The sequence below is a fragment of the Gekko japonicus genome, unplaced genomic scaffold (genome assembly GCF_001447785.1).
Source record: "Gekko japonicus isolate JY-2015 unplaced genomic scaffold, Gekko_japonicus_V1.1 scaffold833, whole genome shotgun sequence".
NCBI lineage: Eukaryota > Metazoa > Chordata > Lepidosauria > Squamata > Gekkonidae > Gekko > Gekko japonicus.
The window spans coordinates 749,672-775,335 of record NW_015164694.1 but is presented as its reverse complement, the minus strand read 5'-3'; the positions used below and the strand labels follow the sequence as shown (position 1 = coordinate 775,335).

General features: G+C 43.5%; 1 protein-coding gene across 1 annotated transcript in view; it reads left to right on the top strand.

Annotated features, from left to right (window-relative positions):
- The first annotated feature begins 587 nt into the window (after window positions 1–587).
- The window catches only part of SORCS1 (sortilin-related VPS10 domain containing receptor 1), a 119,659-nt gene continuing 94,582 nt past the window's right edge, over window positions 588–25,664 (top strand). The window contains exons 1-4 of the mRNA XM_015409447.1: window positions 588–728; window positions 7,948–8,050; window positions 8,289–8,365; window positions 17,877–17,968. Coding sequence (XP_015264933.1) covers window positions 600–728; window positions 7,948–8,050; window positions 8,289–8,365; window positions 17,877–17,968 — 401 coding nt within the window. The 5' untranslated portion in view covers window positions 588–599. The remainder of the gene's footprint in view (window positions 729–7,947; window positions 8,051–8,288; window positions 8,366–17,876; window positions 17,969–25,664) is intronic.

The following is a 25,664-nucleotide window of genomic DNA, read 5'->3' as shown; positions in this document are numbered from 1 at the left end:
AACAAATTGTCCTTTCCAAGCCTGTAACCTAGCTTTGTACCACTTCTGAAGGTCTTAACACTTGCCATTTCTTTTACTTCCCTTGCTTTGAAGTGGAAACCTAAGGGATCAACAATGAGATGGCTTTGTTTCTGCAAACACCATCAGGATGTGTACACCCCTGGAGAAAATTTGGTGTCCTTATTTAAATTCTTTTTTCTTCCTTTAAAAAATTTCAGACCTTTGCCCAAACCAGAACCTGGTTACTTCCAAACAGGTAAATTAATTACCACTGTTCACATGTTTTGTATTATGGCTGAGCATTGTGCCATCGAGAAGAAGCTACTTCCAATCCATTACACTGGTTTAGGTTTTCTAGGGTTTCTCAGCATATACTTTGAATCTGCAGCAGTGTTTTATTTTACTCCTTCAACCAGCTCTAGCCTGCAGCTAATAAGGGTTCCTTTGATGCATTTTCCACCTTAGAGTTTGCTGTGTATACAGGCTGTGCACCATATCCCTAAGCTTGATTTGACAGGTAACAACGCACACACAATCTGCGTCAAATTGATCTATTTTTCAGCCATGTCAATTTTTCCTAGGTAGCAGGGATAAAGGGAATGTTCTTGGCTAACAAGAAGATTGACAACCAAGTAAAAACTTTCATCACGTACAATAAAGGACGAGACTGGCACTTGCTGCAGGCCCCGGACACAGATCTGAGAGGAAATTCAGTTCACTGCCTCCTTGTAAGTGATGGTTTGTGGGAAATGGAAGGAAACTTTTTTTTGGGGGGGGGGAACAGCACAGTGACATTGCTTATTAAAAATGCATGCATTTTGCAACAGAAGTGTTTCATAAAAAGCATACTGTGTGAAAACTTCATTCCTGCTTTGGAAATCAAGTTCTTTTGGAGTTTCAATAGGAAAACAGTGTGCTGTGAGCCTATTTCCTGATTATGCAGTTTTGTGGATTCTGTGTCATTATGAAAGAGAACACTAGATGGGGAGAATGAGCTATTTGTGGAGACAAATGAGAGACAAATTTGCAATGCACCAACATCTGAGGGCTTACTCATGAGTAGGGAGCAAATGCTGTAACCAGGGTAAAATATTTCAATTAAGAAAAAGTCAAGGAACATATGGCAAAATTTGGGGATGCCAATCTGAATCGTGAGTTTCTTTAGAAAGGATATGTAGGACTTCTAATTAATAGGTTAAAAATGTACATTCATGAATATTAACTAAAGGGTTTTCCCCCCACATGAACTAACCCTCACTTAATCATACATACTCTGTTCACTGCTTTTTTGTTTGCACACTTCATGCTCATGTGAATCACCTGGACTTCTATCATTCTATCAGTTTCCTCCTGTCAAACCTAGCTGCTAGTGACTAACAGGTCCTTTCTGCACTAGACCTTAAATCCTGGTTCAGCCCTGTCCCCAAACTTACATTCTACATTAAACGCGAGTTCACCCCTGTAATTATCTTGGGGTATTTTTTACATTCTACACTACACTCGAGTTCACCCCTGTAATTACCTCAGGGTATTTTTTGTTTCCACTTTACATTGAGATCACCCCGGTTTCACCCCACACTTGTCCTGGGATAAACGGATTGTAATGACTCGTTGTTTTACGGTGTGTGTGTTCCTTTAAATGTTTGGTCGGAGTGCAATGTTAGTAGAGTAGAGTGATTGAGAGAGACGTGATGTGATTGGTGGATGGCAGAGTGTTATAACCAGGAATGAATGCAAGGTATTGTGTCCTGAGTTGAATTCTGATAAAACCAGAGATGAGATCCAAGTGTGGAAAGGACCACAGACAACTTTCTCTGAAAGAAGAGTTCAAGCTGTCTTTCCCTGGCTCTCCAAAAGAAGCTAAGGTGCCTTGGATTCTTTCATTATACGAAGATGCTTTGAGAGAGTGATGGAAATATGATCAATGAAGTCTAATTTTAGCTTTATAATCAGTTCTTATGTCTGGGGGTAACCCCAGTATGCCTATACTTAGCAGAAGTTGAGATGCCAGCTGGAGCACAGCAGGGCAGCAATTGACACAACAATTGACACAGCAGGGCAGTCTGTTCTCTAGGTGGTAGGGCCATTAAAACCAGGCCTTCCCAAGGGTCTGGCAGCATGCCCAACTCAGTAGGGTCAGGCAAGGGAGGAACAGCTGCCATGGGGGTGACCCTGAGCCTTAATATACCGGCACCAGCTGGTTGAGGGGAGATGAGGCAGCTAGTTAAATGAATTGCTGGGTGAGGCTGGAGGCTGGCCTGGCTCAGTCACCACCAATTGGCAGTAGTTCCTGCCAATCAGTCCAGGAGTATAGGGTAACCCTAGGGGTTCCAGGCAGTGCCTGGCAACCAGTGGGAGAGTTGGGGGGGGGGGCAGAATCTCAGGAGAGAAAAAAAAGACGATCTCCCTTATAAAGGCCACAGACTCAGACCTTGATGGATAGGTTAGCCCTCCTACCAACACCTTGTGACCTGGGCATTGCCCTAATTTGGCATCTTAACACTGAGCTTTAAATATAAATGATGAGCACTTAGCGCAAAATTGGTTGTAAATATATTGTAAATAGTAACAGAAATAATATCATGAATCTCATTGGCAGAAAATGAAGATGCCTTCTGTAAAAATGCTCCAGCCTTCTGCCTTGTAACCCCTCCTCCCAATCCTTTTTTCTCATCTTAATGACTAGTCTGAAAAACTACGTCTTCTCCTTGCTTCCATCTTGTGGGTCATCATGGATATTTTTGAGGGAAAGCATGGCCTTCGTTCTCTTCATGAGAGAGGTTAAAATTGTCTTTGTATTGAGATTAGGTACTAATATGCTTAACCATAGAACTGTTCTTTTTAAATGACACTTTGGCACTAGCGACTGTACACTATATTTTGTACATTTGTACTACGTTCACAGTTGTATTTTACTTTCTTTTTCTTTGTTGCAATTTTTTTGGTTATCTTTCTCATGCAGCCTTGTGTTTTTCTCCTTTTTTGGTTGTACTCGTGTTCCATGGACATTCTTCAGGTGCCAGATGTAAAAGACGGCTGAAGAAAATTGAGACAAAGGGGAGCGAAGCGTGCTTGTAAATGTGTGCCATTTGCATTGTACCCAGTCTAAGCTAATTGGGGGAAACAAGATTTGGGGAAATCAAGATGGACAATATTTTGGACTTATGCTCCATCGGGGGGGGAATCACAATGGGATTGCCGAGCTGGGCAAATTAGCTAGTAATTTAAATGTGTCAAAGGATGTTCCCTGACAACCCTTTGGAAAAGATAATACTGTCAAGGCACATAGGCTTCTTTCCCCACTTTAAAACTGTGGTTTTGTTTGCTTCCCCTCATTCCCAGTTGGGCTGCTACAGAATATGACCCTTCCATGACTGTCAGTTTCAGATACTGTGTTTGGTTCATTGCTCTTGCCTACTGACATTGCCATCCATCCCATTTTGTCCTTTTCCCCTTTTATCTTCTCAACAGGAGTTCACATCCCACCTCTCAGCACTGACTTCCCACTCCTTTTTTTTTGTTTTGTTTTAAACTAATAAGGCATGTCATCATTCAGGGTTCACAGACTTTCCCCAATGGTGTAAATGTTGGACAACAGTATTGCTCCCAGGGCTCATTTTGGATTGGTAGAGTCAGGTGAATGGATGATCTGATCCCAAATTTACTGGCATTTAATCTGCTCTCCAGCAGTTTTTCAGGTATCTATTAGCTGGGGACATAGCAGGTTGGTGAGTATCCTCAGGAGGTCCTTCCATATGTATCTACAGAGACTGTTGAGGGGTTCTGCTAGTCATTAGAGAGTGTTTCAACCCCAAGGCTCAAGTGGAAAAAGAAAATGTCCTTGCTTTATTATTTACTTTGACTGCCTTCCTATCTGTAGCTCATGCCTCCAGCATCTACACAAACAGATGTTAGAGACTGTACTGAGTTATTTACAACTCCTGTGTACTGTTGTATTACTACAGGAGAAACATCAGTGTTCCCAGCTCTGGTTTTTTAACAGCAGCCTTACAAAAAAACTAAGATATTCTTGTATTTGAGGAATAATCTCAAGAACACACCTACAAATTTTGGATAAAAAGTGGTTCTAGACTTCTGTATATGTCTTAAACATCAGGATTCAATAATAGTAAAATCATAGAGATTCTTTGCTAATAGAACTTGGATTTTCCCTTAATCTATAAAAGGTCTTCAGAATCACAGGAGTTAGTTGTCACATGAGACCTCTAAGAAGACAAAAATGTTTTTTAAATGTATGGTATACAGAATTATGCACACAGATGCCTCTTTGAAAAGCAGTATATGTGCCTATCAACTGTTCAGACAGGATCAGGGGTGTGATTTAGTTCTGTTGCCTGTCTTTCATAAACAACTGGTTGGTATGATTAACGCTGGCTGTACATACATATGGTTGGATTAGGGATTAAGACTGCTGTTCCATAGTCAATTGTGCTTAAATTCTGTTTCATCCAATTATCCTTGAAAAGGAGATGCTGTTGTTGCATTGCCTTACATCCATCTTTAAGCACAGTCATATGGGGCAGTCAATGAGATATTCCAAGGAAGTTCACAAAGCAGAGCATGGAGATCCTTCTCTCTTGTTTGTCCTAGATCTGGTACTCAGACTTATATTGCCTCTAAATGTGCGATTCTGTTTCCAGCCACTTTGCTTAGTAGATGAATATGTTTGCAGCACAGGTCATAGCAAGAATAATAAATGATATACAGAATAGAAGATAACAACATCTAAACAATAAATAAATTTTAAAGAAACTATCACATGAACAGGTATTTTTAAGTTACAAATGATCTTTTCATCTATATAACGTATCTATTGCTGCTGGCTACTCTCTTTGTTTTGTTTTGTTGCCACTGGTAGACTTGTCACTCAGTAAGCTATTGTTTAAGTAGATAACTGTACCAGACCTGGATAGCCCAGCCAATCTAATCAGATCTCAGAAGCTAAACAGGGTTGGCCCTGGCTAGTATTTGGATGGGAAATCTCCAAGGAATACCAGGATCATGACGCAGAGGCAGGCAATAGCAAACCACCTCTGAATGTTTCTTGCCTTGAAAACCCTACAGGGTTGCTGCAAGTCAGCTGTGACTTGACTGAGTTTTCCACCACCAGATAAATGTGTAGGTCCATATCAAATCCAAACCTAAAAGCCATGTAACACTATGTAATAAAGATATGTCAGTATCCAATGGATTTAGCGTTGTAGACCATTTATTGGTATCCCCAAGTATATACTCCTTAACCACTAATGTGGAAGTAGGAGAATACCTCGGGGGAGATCATCTCCCTCTGACTTTTGAATTTACCCCTCAGCAGTGGGCTATTTCCACCTATACTACTTTGGTACCCCAAGAGCGAACCCTAGTCAAGAAGCCTATTAAATGGTCTCAAGAGATTGAGTCCCAAATATCTGAAATTCCTAATCGGGAAAATATTGAGACAGGCATGACTCAATACTGCCTTTCGGGTGATATTGTAACAGGGTTGGAATGCTATGGAACATTGATGAGGAATCTATCATCTCTTTGCTCTGTGGAAAGGGGGGTTAAGGGGAAAGGGGAGACTATACCCATATCAAAGAGTAATAATTGGTATGATGAGGAGTGTAGAGAACTGAAGAGATTAATCAGATTATAGTTTAGAATAACTAAGAGTACAGGTCTGCAGGAGGATGCAGAAAAGATTAGATCCCTTAAACAAGAATATAAGAAGACTATTAAATGAAAGAAAGAGCTAACATCTCAGAAAGATTGGTTATCCCTCCATCTAGCGATAGCAAATAATTATCACAAGCTTTTTTGGAAGCTAATTAAAAATTCCTCCCCTCCCTCATACCACCAGGCAGATATAACCACATCCCAGTGGATATCTCATTATAGTGCTCTCCTTCAAAGTTCAATGGAACCCACACCGACCGATCATATGACACCCAGTCCCCTACTTGAGAATATTGGAAGTTGGCCGGCGGTTTCCCCTAGCCAAATAATTAACATAATAAAACATTTTAAATGAGGAAAAGCTCCTGGCCCAGATTTTATTCCTCCCGAACTATTTTTGATGAACCCTACCTGTTGGGGTTCTTGTTTAGCCTCCATCTTCTCATTAATAAATAATTCTGGTGCTATACCGACCGAGTGGAAGCGTTCAATCATAGTTCCAATTTACATGAAAGGCAATAGGGCTGATCCTCATAACTATCGCCCTATAAGCTTACTCTCTATTCCAGGGAAAATATATGCAGCACAGCTTCTTGAGAGACTAACAGATTGGATTGATCAGGAAGCGATTCTGTATCCAGAACAGATAGGTTTCCTCAAAGGGGCCTCAACCATGGATCACTGCCTTGTATTACATCACTTGGCGAGCAAGTACTTGGCTTTCCCAGACAGGAAACTTTATGTGGCCTTCATGGACCTGAACACTGCTTTTGACTCAATCAATCGCGGTAGGCAATGGAGTAAATTGGCTGATTCTACAATAGATAGAAGGCTATTAGCTCTAAAGAATCTATACACCGACACTTCCGCCCAAATCAGATATAATTGGCAGGGCCAACTCACTGCAAGCTTTCAAACTAATAAGGGTGTGAAACAAGGCTGCTTGCTTGCTCCAACTTTATTTAATCTATTTGTTAATGATATGATTCCATTTGTGAAATCACAGGCTAGACATCCCCCTTTTCTTGCAAATACACCAATCTCAATCCTTCTTTATGGAGATGATGCCATCCTCCTTTCCAAAACAGAATTAGGTTTAAAATTAGTAATTAATGCATTCATTACATACTGCAATAAAGAGGACCTGAAAGCTAACTACTCCAAATCAAAGGTCCTTAGATTCTCTAGAACTTTTCATGATGGACCTAAGGTGATAAATGCACTGGGCGGGGCTTTGGAGAGAGTGCTCTCCTTTAGCTACCTGGGTATTATTTTTAACTACAACTTATCATGGAAACCACATATTCAGGCGACTCTCAAAGCTGCAAATATTACAATCAAGGCGATCAAAAAATTCTTTTACTCTAAAGGTGCAAAGCATATACCAGCTGCCATTAAGATTTTCAATGCTAAGGTTACCCCGCAGATCCTTTACAGGTGTGCAGTGTGGATTGAAAGTGTATCTGAAATCCGTGACTTCCCCCTACACACCTTTTTGAGGGAAATTGCAGCAGTTCCGAGATGTGTAGCGGGAACTGCACTTCGGGTTGAATTTGCCCAACCATCAATGGAAACCTGGGTATTATTTTTAATTACAACTTATCATGGAAACCACATATTCAGGCGACTCTTAAAGCTGCAAATATTACAATCAAGGTGATAAAAAAATTCTTTTACTCTAAAGGTGCAAAGCATATACCATCTGCCATTAAGATTTTCAATGCTAAGGTTACCCTGCAGATCCTTTACGGGTGTGTGGCGTGGATTTTTGAGGGAAATTGTGGCAGTTCCGAGATGTGTAACGGGAACCGCACTTAGGGTTGAATTTGCTCAACCATCAATTGAAAAGAGAGCCTGGCTTGCAGCTTTCAAATGGTTTGTGAAGAAAGGTCCCAAGACAACGCAGAGCCTTCACCTTGGCGAGACTTAATTCCTTTCCTTCTAAGGTGCTCTCGGGTCATTTTACGGGACTTCTGTTCTCGGAACGACTTTGCGATTGTGGACAAGAGATGATAGAAACTATGGATCATATAATGCTTTTTTGCCCCAAGTGGAATAAGGAAAGAGAGAGAGATATCACTCCCATTATGAGAAAAGAAAAGCTTCCCTTTCTTCCTTGGATAGTTTCAGTATTACTGTCTGATTATTCCTCTGACAATCAAACCACGGTTATATATATAATAGATATGTTATAGGAAAGCAGCATAAATATGTGTATGAAGAAACACTTCCTTCTATACTATATTCCTGAATTATGTTATTCCTTTCCAGCCATATTGCTCCCTACATCTTCACCTGAAGGTTTCAGAGAATCCATACACTTCTGGAAATATTGCTAGTCGGGATACTGCCCCAGGCATCATTGTGGCCTCTGGTAGGAAATGTTCCAATGCTATGTTAAGACATGTATAATTTCCTTACACTTTGAAAATTTGTGCATAAGAGTAGAAATCTTTAACCTTGATAGTTTAGATAAATTAGCCATTTCCCCCCAAAACTTAATATCACCAATTATATGAATTGTTTAGTCCTGTAAAAGCAGAATGTCTTCCTGCCTATGGACTGATGTCTTAAGATGCTATTTCATTTCATGATGCTGTCTCTCTTTACAGGTAACATTGGAACTGAGTTATCAGACAATGATATAAGCATGTTTGTTTCATCAGATGCTGGCAACACTTGGAGACAAGTGAGTAGTTAGTGGAGTTTTAGACGGCCAACAATAAGCAAGCTAATATGAACTACTTGTACTATTTTAGATGAGGATAAAAGTCTAGCCTTTGGCGGGGAGGTTGTATGGCATTAGACTACGCAGAAATCCCTCCCCTTCCTCCCTCCTCCAGGCTTCATCCCCCAACTCTCCAAGAATATGTCAACCCTGAGTTGGCAACCCTAACTAAAACTGAACTGATTTATTTTTTTTTGCTAGCAACCATTTTATTTTCAAGGTTTCAGTCCCATTTTGCAAGATCTGGGGCTGAAAATCAAATTTCTTCCTAAGGCTTACCTAGTATTTCAGTACAGGACAGCCTGTCCTTTGTCTAATACAATTCTAAATGTTGTCATTGTCTATATAATCTCATTTTTAATACTGTTATATTATTATCCTTAGTAATAGTCTACAGGAGGGACTACATAAGCGTTTAAAGAAATCCTTACCTCTGTTCTATTTAAATTCATTGCCTTTGTGTTTCACTTCTTGATCCTTGGCCCTAGTCTTACTATTTTATGAGAACAGGATAATGTCATTCATTATTTACATGCTATTACTTATGGTGAGATTTTCTTATTAACTTATAATGAAAGTTATACTAGTCTCACTCCAGAAAATCTCCAGGAAACACTAGATATTCCAGTACCGTCCCAAGGCATATTCCAAATCACTGCAAATAAAACCACAACGCTATGTAAATATTAAAATACAAGCTCAAAAAATTCATAGGTAGCATTCAGTAGTACAATATCTGCCCAATCCATGGAATTTGCATTCAGCTGTAACATATTCATGTTAATTTTCCATCACATTGGATTGCCCCTAAGCATCACCCTTACCTGCAAATATTCACCATCTGTGGACTTAGGGGTGGGGGAAGAAGTGAGGGTGAGGGAGAAGAACAACAACATGACCAGAGTAAAAAATGGCCACAGATTTTATTGCAAGCAACCACAGAAGCATTGATGCATCATAGGGATGGATCCAGCATCAGATGACCCATCTCCCACCCAATACTACTGCATTCCCCAACCCTGCCTGCTGGGTGCAAACTTGGAATGGCAAGCCCTAGGATCCCACAGATACTTCCAGATTCTCCTCCTCGTCATGCCTGCCTCACCCCCCCTAGCTCACAAAGCCCGTTCTGGTCTTCCTTCGCGGCAGGCTTGTCCCACTGACTCCCAAGCAGGTCCCCCACTCGGTGCCGGCGATCTAGTCCTCAGGATTAAGACCCCAGGACAGGCGAGGCACTCCTGCGAGAATGCCCCCCCGATCGCGGCTGGCGGTGTGTCCCCACTGCAGCCAAAACTGGGGGAGAGCTGCAAACAGCACGGGAGCAGCAGACCCACCACGTCCCTCCCTTTCTAGAGCAAAATGGGCAGTGTCAGGCGGATCCCCCAGCCCAAGGAGGCGCACTTGTGGCCTCCACACCTCTCCAGCCCCCGAGGCAAGCATTCCCCGCCCCCCCCCAGCCTGTCTCCAATGATTTGATGGGATCCACTTGCAATCCGATGCAGAAAAACAAAAACTGGCCTGGCGTTGCTTTTGAATGGATCAGGACATAGGTGTTGGTTCCAGGTCGACCGCTTGAACAGGAGAGGCGTGGGAGTGAGGGGCTTTGGTGGGGGGCGGGTCCAGCTTGGCACCCTAAGGGCTGGCCCATGCTCTAGGCGAATGCCTAGTTCGCCTAGCGGGTGAGCCGGCCCTGACCCTGCTCCCCATGTACACCACTGGGCCTAAAGCAGCCAGACCTGGACTTGCCCCTGAAAGTGCTGCTACTTGAGCCCTGTGCTACAACCATGATTGCTGCCACAAACTCACTGCCACTGTAATTCACCACCTCTTAATCACCACTGCTGCAAACTTGCAGCTCGATAACAAGGAAGTACTGAGGATGAAAAGAGGATCTCTGAAGACGCCACATACAGGAGCATGCCACCACTGAGGAGAGAAGCTTGTTGCAGAGAACACCACCATTCCAGAAGCCTGGATGTTGAAGAGAGAAGCCACATGAAGCATGCCACAGTTGCTTATCTCCCAAAGATCTTCCCACAGAGCCAGAACCAAGTGAGGACAGGCCCCAGTAGCAGCCCACATAAAATGGGAGGGGCGGACCAGAGAGTAGCCTCTGTACTCTCCTCCCAGGCTGGCCCCAGAGAAGCTGATTGGCCTGCCTGGGCCTGCAATGGGAACCCGGCCCCTGACTCATCAACACTGGCATGAGGTTGTAAAAAAAAACTTTACTCAGTCATACTCCCTTCCCCATGACTGCAAATGTAGCCCTAAGTGAGTCTGAGGCCGTTGCTTCTGGAAGACATTATCTGCATTTAGACATAACAATATACTGTGGGAATACCACAGTTTGTCGGTCTGCCAGTTCGTTGGTCTACCACATGTACATAATAGGCCACAGGTTCCTCATAAATCCCATTCAGCCTGCTGTTTGCATCCTTTCCCACCTCAAAGCAGAATACAAAGATAGGGTTGCCAGGTCCCCTCGTTGCTCCAGTGGGGCAATTTGGGGGGCATTCTGGGGGTTGGCAGGGATGCTCCCAAGCCCTTCCCCCAAGAGCAACCACCTGCCCAGCCACCCCTCTCCCTCCCCTCCTGCCCAATTTAAAGGGCTTCAGCTGATTGGCGGGGACCACATAGCCCGCCAATCAGCTGGAGGGCCATTTAAATCTAGTATGAGATAGGGAGAAGGGTGATCACTCAGCTCACAAAAAGACCCTTTAAAGACCCCCCAGCTGGCCAGGGGCATATTGGAGCCCTAAAAAGTGGGGGAACCCCCACCCGGACTTGGGGGCTGGCAACTCTATGCCCAGATTCTATCTTAACTTTCCTTTTGTTGCTAAGCATCTGGTAAACCTTCAGTTCATATTGCTAATGCAATAAATGTGAGGGACATAGATAGGAAGACACCTAGGTCAAGGTAAGCTTCCTCCTACTAAGGATTTCCGTTGTCCTCCTGCTTCCCCATCTATCTAGCAGCTTCTCTGAGTTCCAGAACTTTTAAATTTTGGAACCAAAATAAATATTTTGCAGCCCCATCCCCTTTTCTCTGTTGGACTGAATCTACGCATACATATTGTGCTATGGTTGTGCTAACATAACCATTTTCCTCTTGGAGTTTCTTGTGGGGAGAAGACAATCAGATGAATTATTATGATAGCACAGCAAAAAATACAGTATCCAGTGATGTGTGGATCCAGCTTTGCTGATGATCATCTACCCATTGCTTAGTTTTATTGGTTTGGCTTTTAACCACTTTGAGAATGTTCTGGAGAATTGTCATACAAATGCTGCAAATCTCCCTTATAAATAAAAGCTGAATGGTGGTGGCACTTCTCTAGAACATTCCACACTCTCCAAAATCAGTTCGTTCTCTGATCTGTCATTCAGAGGGTCTCACTATCCACTGGCTGCTTTGCCTGAGTCCTGCCTCCAACATTCTAAACATTTTGCTAATCCTCTCCCGCCCATAGCCAGTCAGAACACAGAGGTTATTTGCATATGCAGCCTCATTGGCCTTTGCCTCGGAACACAGAGGTCGTTTGCATATGCGACTTGATTGGCTTTTGCCTCTAACATTCTAAACAGTTTGCTCTTCTGAGGTAAAATGTGTCCAATCTCCAGGTGATGTCTGGAGATCACTCAGAATTACAACTGCTTTCCAGATGGCAGAGATCAGTTTCCCTGGAGAAAATGGTGGGCTCTGTATCCTTATATGCTGCTGAGGTAGCCCCCATGACAGCCAATGTGATGCGGCAGTCAGGGCTTCAGAGCATGGGAGAGGCTGCAGGTGTGTGAGGCGTGGAAAGCTGAAGAGTGAGGGGGAAATAAAGGTAGGTTGATGATTGGCTGGGAAGGAGATAGGGTTGCCAACTCCAGGTGGGAAATTCCTGGAGATGTGAGGGATGGAGCCTGGAGAGGGTGAGGTTTCAGGAGGCGTGGGACCTTGGACAGGTACAAAGCCATAGACTCCACCCCCCAAACCAACTGTTCCCTTCTGGGGAACCATCATTGCCAATCTCCAGGTGAGGACTGGAGATCACTCAAAATTACAGCTGTTCTTTAGGTAGCAGAGATCAGTTCCTCTGGAGAAAATGGTGGACTCAGTGTCATTATACCCTGCTGAGGTCGTCACAACAAATTCACACTGAGTGTCCAAGGCCAGGGCACCCACTCAGAGCCTCTTTCTAGAGGTCGTTGTATTTATTTCCACAATGGACCTTTTTCCTAGTATATAAATAAAACCTGAAAGTGAAGAGGCATCAAACAAGCCCAAGTAGGCATGTACCACTTCCTTCTCTTCATGACTGTCTTTTTCATATCTAGTCCAAGACACTGATACAAAAAAAGAGTTTAAAAATTTAGTTTGATAAAAATGGACTCATATTTTCTCTATTGAAGACTTCACGGAGATATCAATAGTCTGAGAGTCTTCTGCAGATATTTGTTGCAGCTTAACAGGCATATGCTAATTTTTAACAGTTATCACTCAGGGAAAATAAAGCTTCAGCTCATTTTGTGCAAACTAGAAATTTCCAAGCAAGAATTTTCATCACCCCACCCTTCTTTTTTCTGTCAGTTACTTCCATATCCATTACTTTGAGTATAAGCATTTAATGAGCTTTGGCACTCAGATAACAAAATGGACAGCACAATGTGTTGATTGTTGCACAAAAGTAAATATGTTTTTAGTAAGTGGCTGGCATTTAATTAACATACATTTACTATCCTCATAAAGTGGAATCAAGTGCACACAAGTTGAATTAACAAAACAATAAGTATGTTTAAGGCTAATGGATATACTGCCTCCTATGCATAGAATGCTAAGGGTCACTGCTTTAATTAAATAATTCAATTTAGAGTTGATAATTAAAAACATCTATGACTACATGGTGCAAAAACGGATAATCTTCTTGAAACCAGAATTCCCTCTAAGCTGAGTTAGTGTGAGCTAGGTCACAGGTTTTTTGCCTGCAGCTCACAGATTTTTGTCTTAGCTTAGGAAGAATGACTCCAGAGCAAACTAATTTATGCAGTAGCCAAATCACTCGCTCACAACTTTAATGCCAGTAGCTCACAAAGTCAAATTTTTGTTCACAAGACTCCCCAGCTTAGAAGGAGCGTTGCTTGAAACTATTATCTGTGGTGGGCAAAGCACATGGAAATGGGAAAGAGGGGGTTCTGTAACATTCATGCAAACAAATATTACAGAGACTAGCATTAGGGATGTCCTTTCATTGCTGGGGAAGAAAACCTGCCCCAAAGGTAATTCATTCCCATTCATTCAGGAAACAAAAAGGATAGAAAATACTAGCAAAAGGAAAAATGCCATCCATCCATCCATTTCATTTTTTCCCTTCCTTTCTCTTCCTTCTAACTCTCTACTTTCTTCCTGTCATCTCAACAATTTCTCCTTTGCTGCAGCAACTTCTGTTCGTATTCCTGCTATTGCTGCTGTAGGAGATAGTTGATCAGATAAAGGGCAGGTGGGCGGAGTATCTCTCCACCTCCATCCCTTCTGGTGAACTGGCTACTGTTTCCACAGTATTCATGCATTTCTATATTTTGGGAAATGTAAAAAACCCAACAATGCGTAATACAAGAAAAATGAAACAAAAATAAAAAGTGGTTGTATGCTCCTAGTTAGCATCACCAGAGGAGTCCATACTCTTGTTCATCTCCTTTGTCGGAAGGAGTACAAAAGTTGAAGTAAAATAATGAATTCTACTTGATAAACTGGAGTGCTTGTAGTGAATATGAACCCAATGATGCTCATGGCGTCTTACACTCTCTTTGCATGTGTATAGAGTGATTTGGTTACTATTGCCTGTGTGGGATGTTTTAAAGACTTGACCCACAGGGCCAGCTCCACATTATATTTACATGGCATTTAAACAGAGCATCTTCCAGGTGGATGTTCACTACATGTTATAAGACAAGCTTTCCTGGTGCAATATAGGAATGAGTATCAACCCCTTAGACAGCAGCTAAACTCTGCTGAATCCTTGACACCCAGTAGCTCTTCCTTTCTGTATTAAAAAATTTTTAGAAGACCCAAACCATTAATTTTTCTAAGAATTGCAAACAGAATTCATCATTTATTAATGCTAGCAGACCAGTTGGTCATAAGCAAATAAAAGAATTATACATACATGCATATAAAATACATTCTTACAAATACATCAATTGGGTTATCCAATATTACAATCTATAAAAATACCTGATAATACCAATTTTAAGATTTACAAATCATATTCCTTAATCTGATTACTAATTAGGTTGTTTAGTAGTATGTGAGTTCCTTAAATTCTCCTCATGTCTCTTGTTGTGTCCAAACATTCCCAAGAAATTTAACTACTGTGATTGTAATGGCTGGATCAGAGCCACCAAGCAAGAATTGGAGCTTAGTTGCAACAGGCAAATCAAAAAACAGGGAGCAACAAATCAATATACTGGGTTCTCAAGTGTTTATATCTTTGACAAGAGAAAAAAATATGCTCTTATAGTTCTGATAGAACCAAAACCACAGCCACATAGACTCTGAGAATAGGGCTTTTTAGCATAATACCCTCTTAGAACAGTGGTAGGTGACACATTGAACCTAGCTAGAAAAAATGCTCTTCTGTAGGCTAGGATGGTCAAAAAATCTATATACAGGCAACAGGACTTTGAATATAGAAACCCAAAGAAAGCAGGAGAACATACAGGATGATCATGGAGAATAGTACTTTTTAAATCTCACTGGAATAATATTTTTTTTTCATCAGAGAACAGGCTGCAGAAAAGGACATAGTCATTAAGGAGGTGCTATCCAGCCCCAGCCTTTGACTGTACTGATGAGCCTCAAAACTTATTGGATGATAGATGATAGATCGATTTAAGGATTGTAAACAAGGCTGGTCTGTTTATGCTACCTTTTATATTAGATAATAATCTGACTGTATTGAACGGCAGTGTGGCCATGGTGGCTCAGAGGTTAAGATGCCGAGCTGCAGACCAGAAAGTCTGTAGTTCGGCAGTTTGAGACTCTAGTGCCAAGTGACAAAGTGAGTGCCTGTCTCTGGCCCCAGCTCCTGCCAACCTAGCAGTTTGAAAGCAAGAAATTGCAAGTAGATAAATAGGTACTGCTTTGGTGGGAACGTAACAGCGTTCCATGTGCCTTGGTATTTAGTCATGCTGGCCACATGACCACGGAAATGTCTTCGAACAGCGCTGGCTCGACAGCTTGGAAACAGAGATGAGCACCACCCCCTAGAGTCAGATTCAACTAGCTTTCGAGCAAGGGAAACCTTTACAAAGGTTTCTTACTGAATTGCAGAAGAGGGATTGACCCATATGGAGAATACACCTTTATTTCCCAAAATGGATGTAGCTTAATTGATTATTTTTTTAGTTTCTTCAAATATAGTTCCAGCTGTCAGAAATTTACATGTTGAACCTTTTTTGTTGGTGATCACTTACCACTTATATTGATATTATCAATTAACTCCCAGGGTGCAAGCTTGTCCAATTCGACTTTGGATCAGGAAACTTCTTCCAGAATACCTAGGAAGTGGCCCCCTTAATGTGAAATGGAACTTGATATTTTATTATCTTTGAATTTTTTAGAGAGGCTAACCCGAGAAATATTAGAGGGTACTGATTCACTTAAAGTTATAAAATCATTTCAGAATCTTTTGGAGGCCCTCAAACCATTATTTGAAGTACCTGTGCGCCCCTCTCAACTTAATGGGAAATATACATGTTATGATCGGGAATGTCATCAGTTAAGGAAGGCTATCCAGAGATCTGGTAGGACCTTCAGATCCTCTGGTTTTTACAAAGATTTAAGACCCCTATTCCACCTTAAAATAAAATATAGTAATTTAATAAAATAAAAAACAGCAGTACATTAAAAAAGAATGGGATCTCCTTATCGAGGCCTCTAGTAGGAAAGAGCCAAAATGATTTTGGTCCCTGATTTCTAAAGCAAGCGAACAACCCACCTTGGAAAATTCCATTCCCTCACAAAAGTGGGTGAAATATTTCTCTGAACTTTATATGTATTCACATTCAAGCATAGCCCCTCTTCAAATTTGTGTGTTAAATTTACCTCCTTGGCCCAAATTTACTATCCAGGAAATAAAAATGAGACTAATTCTCAGTTCATCCTGTATAATACTTCAGCTTGTCTCAGTTTACTCAGAAGGCATTGTAGGTGTGGTCATTAGGATTTGGTAGTAAGCAAACTAGTTACATTGTGTATGCACTCTTGTGTACTTGTAGTCCAGGAATTTAAAAAAGCAAGGTACTGTACAGTATGAAACATAAAAATAGTAAACTTTGCATCCAGGCTTCTGTAAGACTACTATATTACCTCAGAGGTTCAGTGATCTACCCCTGTTAATACATTCACCAGTTCTTGTCACCAAAATCATAGTAGAAGAATACCAAAACCATTTCACTTTTACCATATAAATATTCTCCTGTGTGAACATGGTCCCACATGGCCAGTTTCATGTAGACTTGTTTTGTTCAAACTCATCCCATACTTTTTTTGGAAGGAAGGAAGGAAGGAAGGAAGGAAGGAAGGAAGGAAGGAAGGAAGGAGTCACATGGACTGGGTTGTTACACAATCCAAATTCATCCAGAAGGCCTGTCTCTGTTATTTGCAATAGCAGAGGGAAAGGGCTCATGCTTCTTCTTCAAGACCTTATTTCAGCACAGGGTCCTTTGAAGGTATAAAATGTGACAAAGGAGGATGCAGCCGATGCAGCCAAAGCTGAGCAAAAACATTTTGCTAATTTTTGTTCTCTAGTTTTGTTTCTGCCTTGTTTCATTTATCTTGAGGGTAATAGAATAGAGCCATTTCACATGTTGCATTTTTCTTGCACAGGCAACACTTCAGTGAATAAAAAGTCATGGACACTCATGATGCATATAATAAAGAATACATACATGTTTATTATGTGTTTGTTCTTGGGTTGGAAAGCCACAGCTAAGCAGAGATGGTAAAAGTAGGTTGGATGATGCATTGATGTATTAAGCACACCTTTTTACCACAGTGATTCAGGTTTGTGATGAAGGAGAGAAATAGCATTTGATCTGTGGATATACATTTTTTCCCCATGCAGATTTACTAGTTTCACCAAATGGACAGGCTGTGAAAGATAATGTCTTTAATATTTAAACTAGTGTTCCAGGAAATTAATATTTTTCAGTGTTTGCTTAGATCATATCTGTAAACTGAAGGGTTTGTTGTCTTCAGTAAACATCCATAATCAGTGAAATGAGACTATGATGATTCTCCTATCCAAGAATATCCTTGCTGGGTGGGGTAGTATAACAAATTTCAGATGACAATAGAAGTTTGATGACCAGATTGGTTCCTGCTTTAAATTCCAAGACCTATCTCCTGCAAAAGAAACCCTTTCCAACTGATTATAGAGCTGTGACTCACATTAATGAACCTTGTGTCTTTCTGTATTTTTTCCAGATCTTTGAAGAGGAACACAGTGTTCTTTATCTGGATCAAGGTGGGGTTTTGGTTGCCATGAAACATACATCTCTGCCTATCAGACATCTCTGGTAATTGCTACGACTTCTCTGATCTCATTAGTCATGGAGTCCTTCATCATACATTACACGCTAGTAGCAGTTACCCATGACGGAGTATTTTTAACTAAATACCAAGATATGCCAATTAAGAAACTTGCATGCTTTCCCTCTGGATCACACTAAATCAAGCCTTTAGTGGCCATATTGACATTTAGGTTAAAATCAGTGGAGCTGTTGTGCTTATTACTGTGCCTGAGAATGTGGACTCTTGAAACAAGAACTGAATATACATTGGGGGCATTGGGAACATTCCATGTGGGTTATGCTTTCAGTTTGACACACTGTTTCAAGATTGGTTCTATACATACAGTCACATCTAGGGGTGTGTGTTCAGTATAACTGAACAGATATGTACTCGGCTACCAGTATAGCTGAGCCCGAAAAAAGCTGCTTTTTTCCTGCTTTTATTTGGATGTGTTCAGCTATACCAAGAGCCAGCACTAGCTGAGACCACAGAGAGCTCTCAGCTTCACGTTTTTCCAGGTGATCTGCATCGCAACTGGCAAAAGGCATATAAAGGAAATGCGTCAAGCCACACAGCACAAGTGAACTCTGCTTGGGACTCCATTTGCATGGTGCCACTTGTGAAAGGTATTAACATGCCTTTTGCAAGTGGCACCACATGAATGGTGTCCCAAGTGGCTTGTTCCGGGTTAATGGAGTTCAAAGCAGCAGGTTCCAGGTGAACTCACCACTTGGGACTCTATTTCTGTGGCCTTTTGTAAGTGATGCCATGCAAGTGAACTCCCACCTGGAACTTGGGACTCCATTCACCTGGAATTCACTGTTTTAAACACCTTCTCCAAGAGGTGAGTTCCAAAAAAAATCAGGAACCCTGAATATTTCCCAAATCCCAATACCATACCAATATTGGGATTCAGGAATATCAGTAAATACCAATATTTTGGGGGTTCAGTATACCAGAACCTGAAAAATACCAGTGTGTGTTTTTTTTGCACACCCCCTCACATCTACACTGCATAGAACACATACTACGTACTTAACATCCATACATTTGCAGGCGATAGTACAATAAAATGTCTTTTTCTCTCCATTCTGCTGATTGTTTTGTAGGTTTGTTATGCTATTTATATTCAGTCTGCCATCTCTGCGGATTGGTGACTTTGGGCTTATGACTTATCCTCTGACTTATGCACATATCAGCCCCCCATCCATATATACATCCTGTCTGTGTCCTCCCCACCCCCATCCATCGCCCTTATCAATTCTTGCGTGGGGTATTTAACACAAAAAATACTATATAACTCAGATGGAAATGTATTCAGTAGTTTTAAAGGGAAATGAAGAAATGGTGGAAGTTTATGTAACAGTGGAACCAGCTGTGGATTCTTTGCCCTAAAATGAATCCCTAGTCACAAACAGAAACTGGAGAAAGCAAGCTCTGTGTGGAAAGGCCCACCATAGAAAAAGCTCAGTGCTTATTGGTTTAGGGATCCAAAAGCACCAGTTGGCATGGAACAAGATGTGGTGACAGCTCTTGGTGTAGGTCATTTTAAAAGGATTAAATACATTAAAGTCAATTGGTTTTGTAGGTGTTCTATGCAGTGTAGATAGACCTTCCTTGGTCTAAGATAGATCCTGGGGACAAACAGAAAGTCAGCTGCTCTTGAAATGAGAATGCTGGATTAGAGAGACTTTGAAGCTTCTTCAACAAAATAGTGCATATCTTACAAGCACCAAATACTATTTGTGTATTTATTAAACAAGATTTGAGTCCAATAGCATCTTAAAGACCAACAAGATTTCCAGTGTATAAGCTTTCAAGAGCCAAAGGCTCCCTTCAGCAGATATCTTTGACTCTTTATACTCTGGAAATCTGGCCACAGCATTTGACTCAATTGACAGGTCCCACTTATGGTTGAAGCTTGTGACAATGAACCTAGACAAGTGGTTATTTTGCTCCACAAACTCCATAGAGATACATATGCACAAATTAGGGTGTGAACATCAGGCTCTCTAACCAATAGAATCCCCACCAGTAAAGGCATGAAACAGGGATGCATGCTGGTACCTTTATTATTTAATATTTATATTAACAGTATAGTTGAGTGTCTTTCAGGTCCCCAGTTTGTCCCACTGTTGTGTCCGCAGAGAGCCACTAGGTAGCCAGCGCCTTAGTCAGAGCTTGCTCCTGAATAACAGAAGGACCAAGGATCCTAGGAACACCAATAGGGTCCCTAGGTGGACATTCAAACCCACCAGCAGGCAGAGGAGAGCTGACTAGGGATTGGTTAGGGACCAAATAAATACAGGATATCGCGGGCTTGTTTCGTTGTTGTGTGTACGTTGTGCCAATAAACTAAGCTGATCACTATGCTGAATCACTGAGCTTTCCTGCAACGAACCCAGTACACAACAATAGCGATGAGGATGAGATCCCTCTAAGCAAGCCAGGCTGCCGGAGCACCCGAGGAGGTAACTGACCTCTGCCGCTCCCCCGGGGATGCGCACCGATGGCGACTCAGCGGCCTCCATGTCTGCACCTCCACCTCCACCGCACAGCACGATGGCTCTGGCTCTGGAATCGGGAATAGTTTCCCTGTTCGATCCAACCCGCCCTCAGCAGTGGGGAGCCTGGGTCACCGGACTCAAGTCCATCCTGATCTTCTACCAGGTCACCGAAGAGGAGAGGAAGAAAGACCTCCTGATCGGCTCCTGCGGTCCCGCTACTGTCAGCCTGGCCCAGAACCTCCTCTCCCCCACCTCGCTGGACGATGCAATGTTCTACCAGATTGTCAAAGCCCTGCAAGACCACTTCATCCCTAGCCCATTGGAGATGTCGCGCCATGTGGCTTTCCACTACAGGAAACAACAACCACGGGAGTCGGCCACTGAGTTTCTGGACGAGCTCCGCCGCCTCACAGCTGACTGCAAATTTGGAACCCATTTGGATATTGCCCTCCGAGACCAGTTCGTTTGTGGCCTCTGGGAAGAGAAGCTGAGGAGACGGATCACCAAAGATGAGAAGTGCACCCTAGCTTCCACCCTCTCAACGGCCACCACATGGGAGCGTTCCCACCCGGCGCCATCACCGGGTCACTGGGAAACCGCAGCACACCAGGCTACAATCAATTCCGGGAACTCCAAAGCAGAAGGGGTCCACAAAAACCATCTGGTCATGCACAAGAAGGCTCCAGGAGGACCACCGTGTTTCACTGGGGTCCCGGACTCGCCCACCTCTTTGGAGTGCACCAGTTGTGGGGCAGCACATGAATGGAGGACATGCCAGTTCAGGGACGCCACATACAGGAGCTGCAGATGATCCAATCACATCGCCTACATCAGCTGCTCATGGGGGGCTCGCCACCTGAACAGCATGCTACCACAGCAACCACACACCGCTGAGCACTATGAGGCCGACATGTCCATGGAAGAGCTCTACCTCCTTTCAATGGAACAGGTACTGAAACTCCCGAGCCCTACCACAGCCCCTTAAATACAGGTCCAGCTACAGATAGAGGGGTCCCCTTGCACCATGGAGTTAGACTCTGGCTCTGCGGCCTCCATCATCTCAGTGGAGACGATCAATAGACTCTGTCCAAACAGGGGGCCCCACCTGCGACCCTCCAACATAAACTTAGTGGACTTCCAAAGGAACCGAGTTCCGGTGTGGGGCAAGGGTTGTTTCCGGGTTCGCTACCGGGAGTTCAATGGGCTTTTAGACTTGGTCACGGCTGAGGGAAACTTGGTCAGCCTTTTGGGACGGGCTTGGTTCAGCCCCCTAGGAATAACCTTAGAGGGGGTGAAGCAATGCGACCAAACGGACTTTAGCGAGGTCTGCGCAGAGTTCCCATCCATTTTCGATGGATCGTTGGGGCGCTACACTGGTCCCCTGGTCACCCTGCAGCTCGACCCCAAAATAGCACCCATCTGCATGCGTGCTTGGCGGGTCCCCTTTCCTCTGTAATGTAAAATTGACACCGAGCTGGACTGCCTGGTGGTGCAAGGGGTTCTAGACCCAGTCTCCCATGCGGCATGAGAAACCCCAATCATTACACTGGTGAAGCCCAATGGCGACATCCACATCTGCGCAGACTACAAGTGCACCTTGAATAAGGCCCTGCAGGATCATGCCTACCCCATTCCAGTTGTGAGCCAAGGTCTTTGGGAAGTTGGACCTCACCCAGGCGTATTAACAGTTGATGGTAGACGAGGCCACAGCCATGGCCCAAGCCATAATCACGCACCGGGGGTGTTTAAGGTGAAGAGACTCCAGTTTGGGGTGAGCGTGGCACCGGGGATTTTTCAACATTTAATGGACTCTCTCTTAAAAGGGATCCCTGGGGTCACCCCATTCTTCGATGATGTGCTGATCGCCACAGCAACCAGGAAGGAGTTCACGACCCATCTCCGTGCCATTCTCCGCTGTATTCACAAGGCCGGTCTCAAGGTAAAGAGGGAGAAGTGTATTCTGGGAGTCGACCAGGCTTACAAGGGGTGCTTGCCATGAGGGGATATAGTTGTTGCCCCCAGTGCCCTGCACCAACATGTCATTCGGGCACTCCATGAGGCTCACCCGGGGATCGTCAGGATGAAGGTTCTGGCCAGGAGCTACGTGTGGTGGCTGGGAATTGAAGGTGAGCTCGAGACATGGGTGAAGGGGTGTCAAGCATGCCAGGCAGTCCGCCCGAACCCTCCAAGCGCCCCACACACAGGCTTGGGAGCCCACCCACAGGACGTGGTCCTGACTCCACCTCGACTTCGCCGGCCCCTTCCACAGATTGCTCTTCATGGTCACGGTGCACTCCTACTCCAAATGGCTGGAGGTCATGCCCGTCTCTACAACATCCACAAAGGCAGCCATCCATGCGCTGCGGCAAATCTTCGCGACTCATGGACTCCCAGACACCATTGTCTCCAACAACAGAATGGTCTTCACGTCAGACGAGTTCCAGGCGTTCCTCCGGGGAAACCTCATCCAGCAGGTGAGGTCAGTACCTTTCCACCCAGCCACGAACGGACAGGCTGAGCACATGGTGAGGACCGCTAAAGAGGTACTCAGCCGAGTCACAGAGTGTGACTGGGAGTTCTGCCTGGCCTGGTTCCTGCTGTTACAACACACCACCCCCAACCCAGTCAGCAGCTGCAGCCCAGCCGAGATGCTGATGGGCCGAAGGCTGACCGTTCTACTGGACAGGCTACACCCAGATAGGATCCCCAAGTTGTGGATGCACTCCAAACAGGTAGAAGCACCTCGAGGGTTCTCTCTGGAGAACTCCGTCTTCATAAGGAATTGTGGAAAAGGACCCCTTTGGCTGGCAGGCTGGGTCATTCGTCCCACGGGGCCGGTATCATACGAGGTCTCCACAGAGGATGGCCAGGTCCTGAGAAAACATGTGGACCAGCTGCATAGGCAACAGATCCCAGTATCCCTGGAGGCAGAGCCATCCCCGGGCCCCAATGAGCAGAGTTCAGTGGAACCGGACATAGACATCCCTGAGGCAAGAACCAGCGAGCCCGTTCAGCCTGCGTGTATGGAGCTGGGAGAAGTGTCTTCACCCACCGCTCCAGAGGCCAAGGTGGATTCCCAGCCCCGTCAGAACCAAAGGGACGACTCATCTCTGGAAGCACCAGGAACCCCAGTTCCATTACCAAGGCATTCCACTAGGGAGCACCGGCCTCCAGCCTACTTAAAGGACTATGTGCCCTAGGCACAATTTGAACTATGGGGGGAGGGGTGTTGTGTCTGCAGAGAGTCACTAGGTAGCCAGCGCCTTAGTCAGAGCTCGTTCCTGAATAACAGAAGGACCAAGGATCCTAAGAACCCCAATAGGATCCCTAGGTGGACATTCAAACCCACCAGTAGGAAGAAGAGAGCTGACTAGGGATTGGTTAGGGACCAAATAAATACAGGACAAATCGGGCTTGTTTCTTTGTTGTGTGTACGTGTGCAAATAAACTAAGCTGATCACTATGCTGAATCACTGAGCTTTCCCGCAACGAACCCACTACACAACACCCACCTTCTTTGGGGCAACAAAAAGTCTCCCTTTTGCTATATGCGGATGACATGGTTCTAATTTCCCTGACCAAAAATGGACTGAGAAGGTTACTAAATCAACTAGGGCAATACCATAAAGAAAAATCCCCGAACATTAACTATGAAAAAACAAACGTAATGATCTTTGAGAAAAGACCCAAAACATTTTTGCATTTTTACTACTCCAAGGTCTATTTTGCATTTTTACTAATCCAAGGGTGGACACCTTATAGATCCAGCCTTGAAATGATTTAAAAGTAAAGTCATGCCTCACCTTCTTTATGGTGCTGAAGTGTGGGGATGGAATGAAGCTACTATATTGAGCCTAAAAACAATTCAAAATCCATTTCTAAGATGCATCCTAGCTCTCCCAAAGGGTACTCCTGCTGCTCTGATGAGAACTGAAACTGGTCTCCCTTCTTGAAGGGTGCTGGTACATAAAATATTGGAAAAGGAACAAATCTTCCAGGTCTAATTCACTCAGCCAACAATAATTCAACCTTGTATCATCAAAAGACTTGCAGCATCAGGGCTTTCTGAATAGCATTTCCTCAAGATATTCCATCCCCAATGACCTCTTAGGACCTAAAGTGGACAAGTTCCAGCTAAAGGACTGGATATTTAGATTTGATGCTCTGATTGACCAATCTTGCTTGGCCAGCAAGCATGCCTAAGGAGGCCCAAAAGAACAAGGGATCCACCCAATACACATCCCAGGAGACTGAACCAATAATGGCTGGGTTTGGAGTCCTGATACAGGAAAATTGTGCCTTCAGGGCAGTGGGCACAATGGGAAAATGGCCCGTGATGGACAGGGATAGCCTGTAATGGCCCTAGAGGGGGTTTAGACAAAAGAAGTCCATGGTTGAGGAAGGAAAGCCTTTGTTAGTAAAGCTTTGGGCAATTGCAGAGTCTTGGCTTCATTAATGGCTGGGCGTTTGAGAAAACAATAACAACAATAGGCTGTGGCCAGGGTGGTCCAAGTATCGACCTGCAAAGTCCAGAGGTATGATTATGGGATGTAGAAATGGAATGCAGGTCCGTCGACATCTTCAGGGTGATGAGATTAAGACATTGCCTTTTCCGATGACAGATGTGTGTCTGCTTGAGGCTCTATCTGAAGTGATAGCTGATTGTGTCAGTGAGATGGTCCCGAGCACATGGCTGGGCTGGTTGGCACTGCACTAAGAGAGGGCTATATTTGCCCTATGCCAACTTTGACCCTAACCTGGCCTGGGTACCATTTTTACACGGCAAGTGAGGACTTGGGCTAAAACTGTAGAAGAGAAGATTGTATACCTCCTACCTGATAATGATACATATGTATCTTATAGATTATCTCTGTTTGCCTTTGCAACAAAGAAGGTAAGATCTGAGAGAGTAGTGTTGGGGGTGGTTCCTTAAAACAGTTTCAATTTCAATTCAATTTCAAAACCTTTATTGGCATAGATGAGTTTTAACCAGTTTTAATCTCTTTTAACTGCAAATTTCTGTATCTTAGTTCTATGTTTATATTTATTAATGTAATTCATGGTTCTTTTAAACTTGTAATGGCCAATGGCTATATACAATAAATTATTGACTGACTGACTACTCTGGAAATCTTGTTACTGGAATTGAATCTGGCTCTTGTACTACAGACCAACATGGCTATCCATCTGAAAT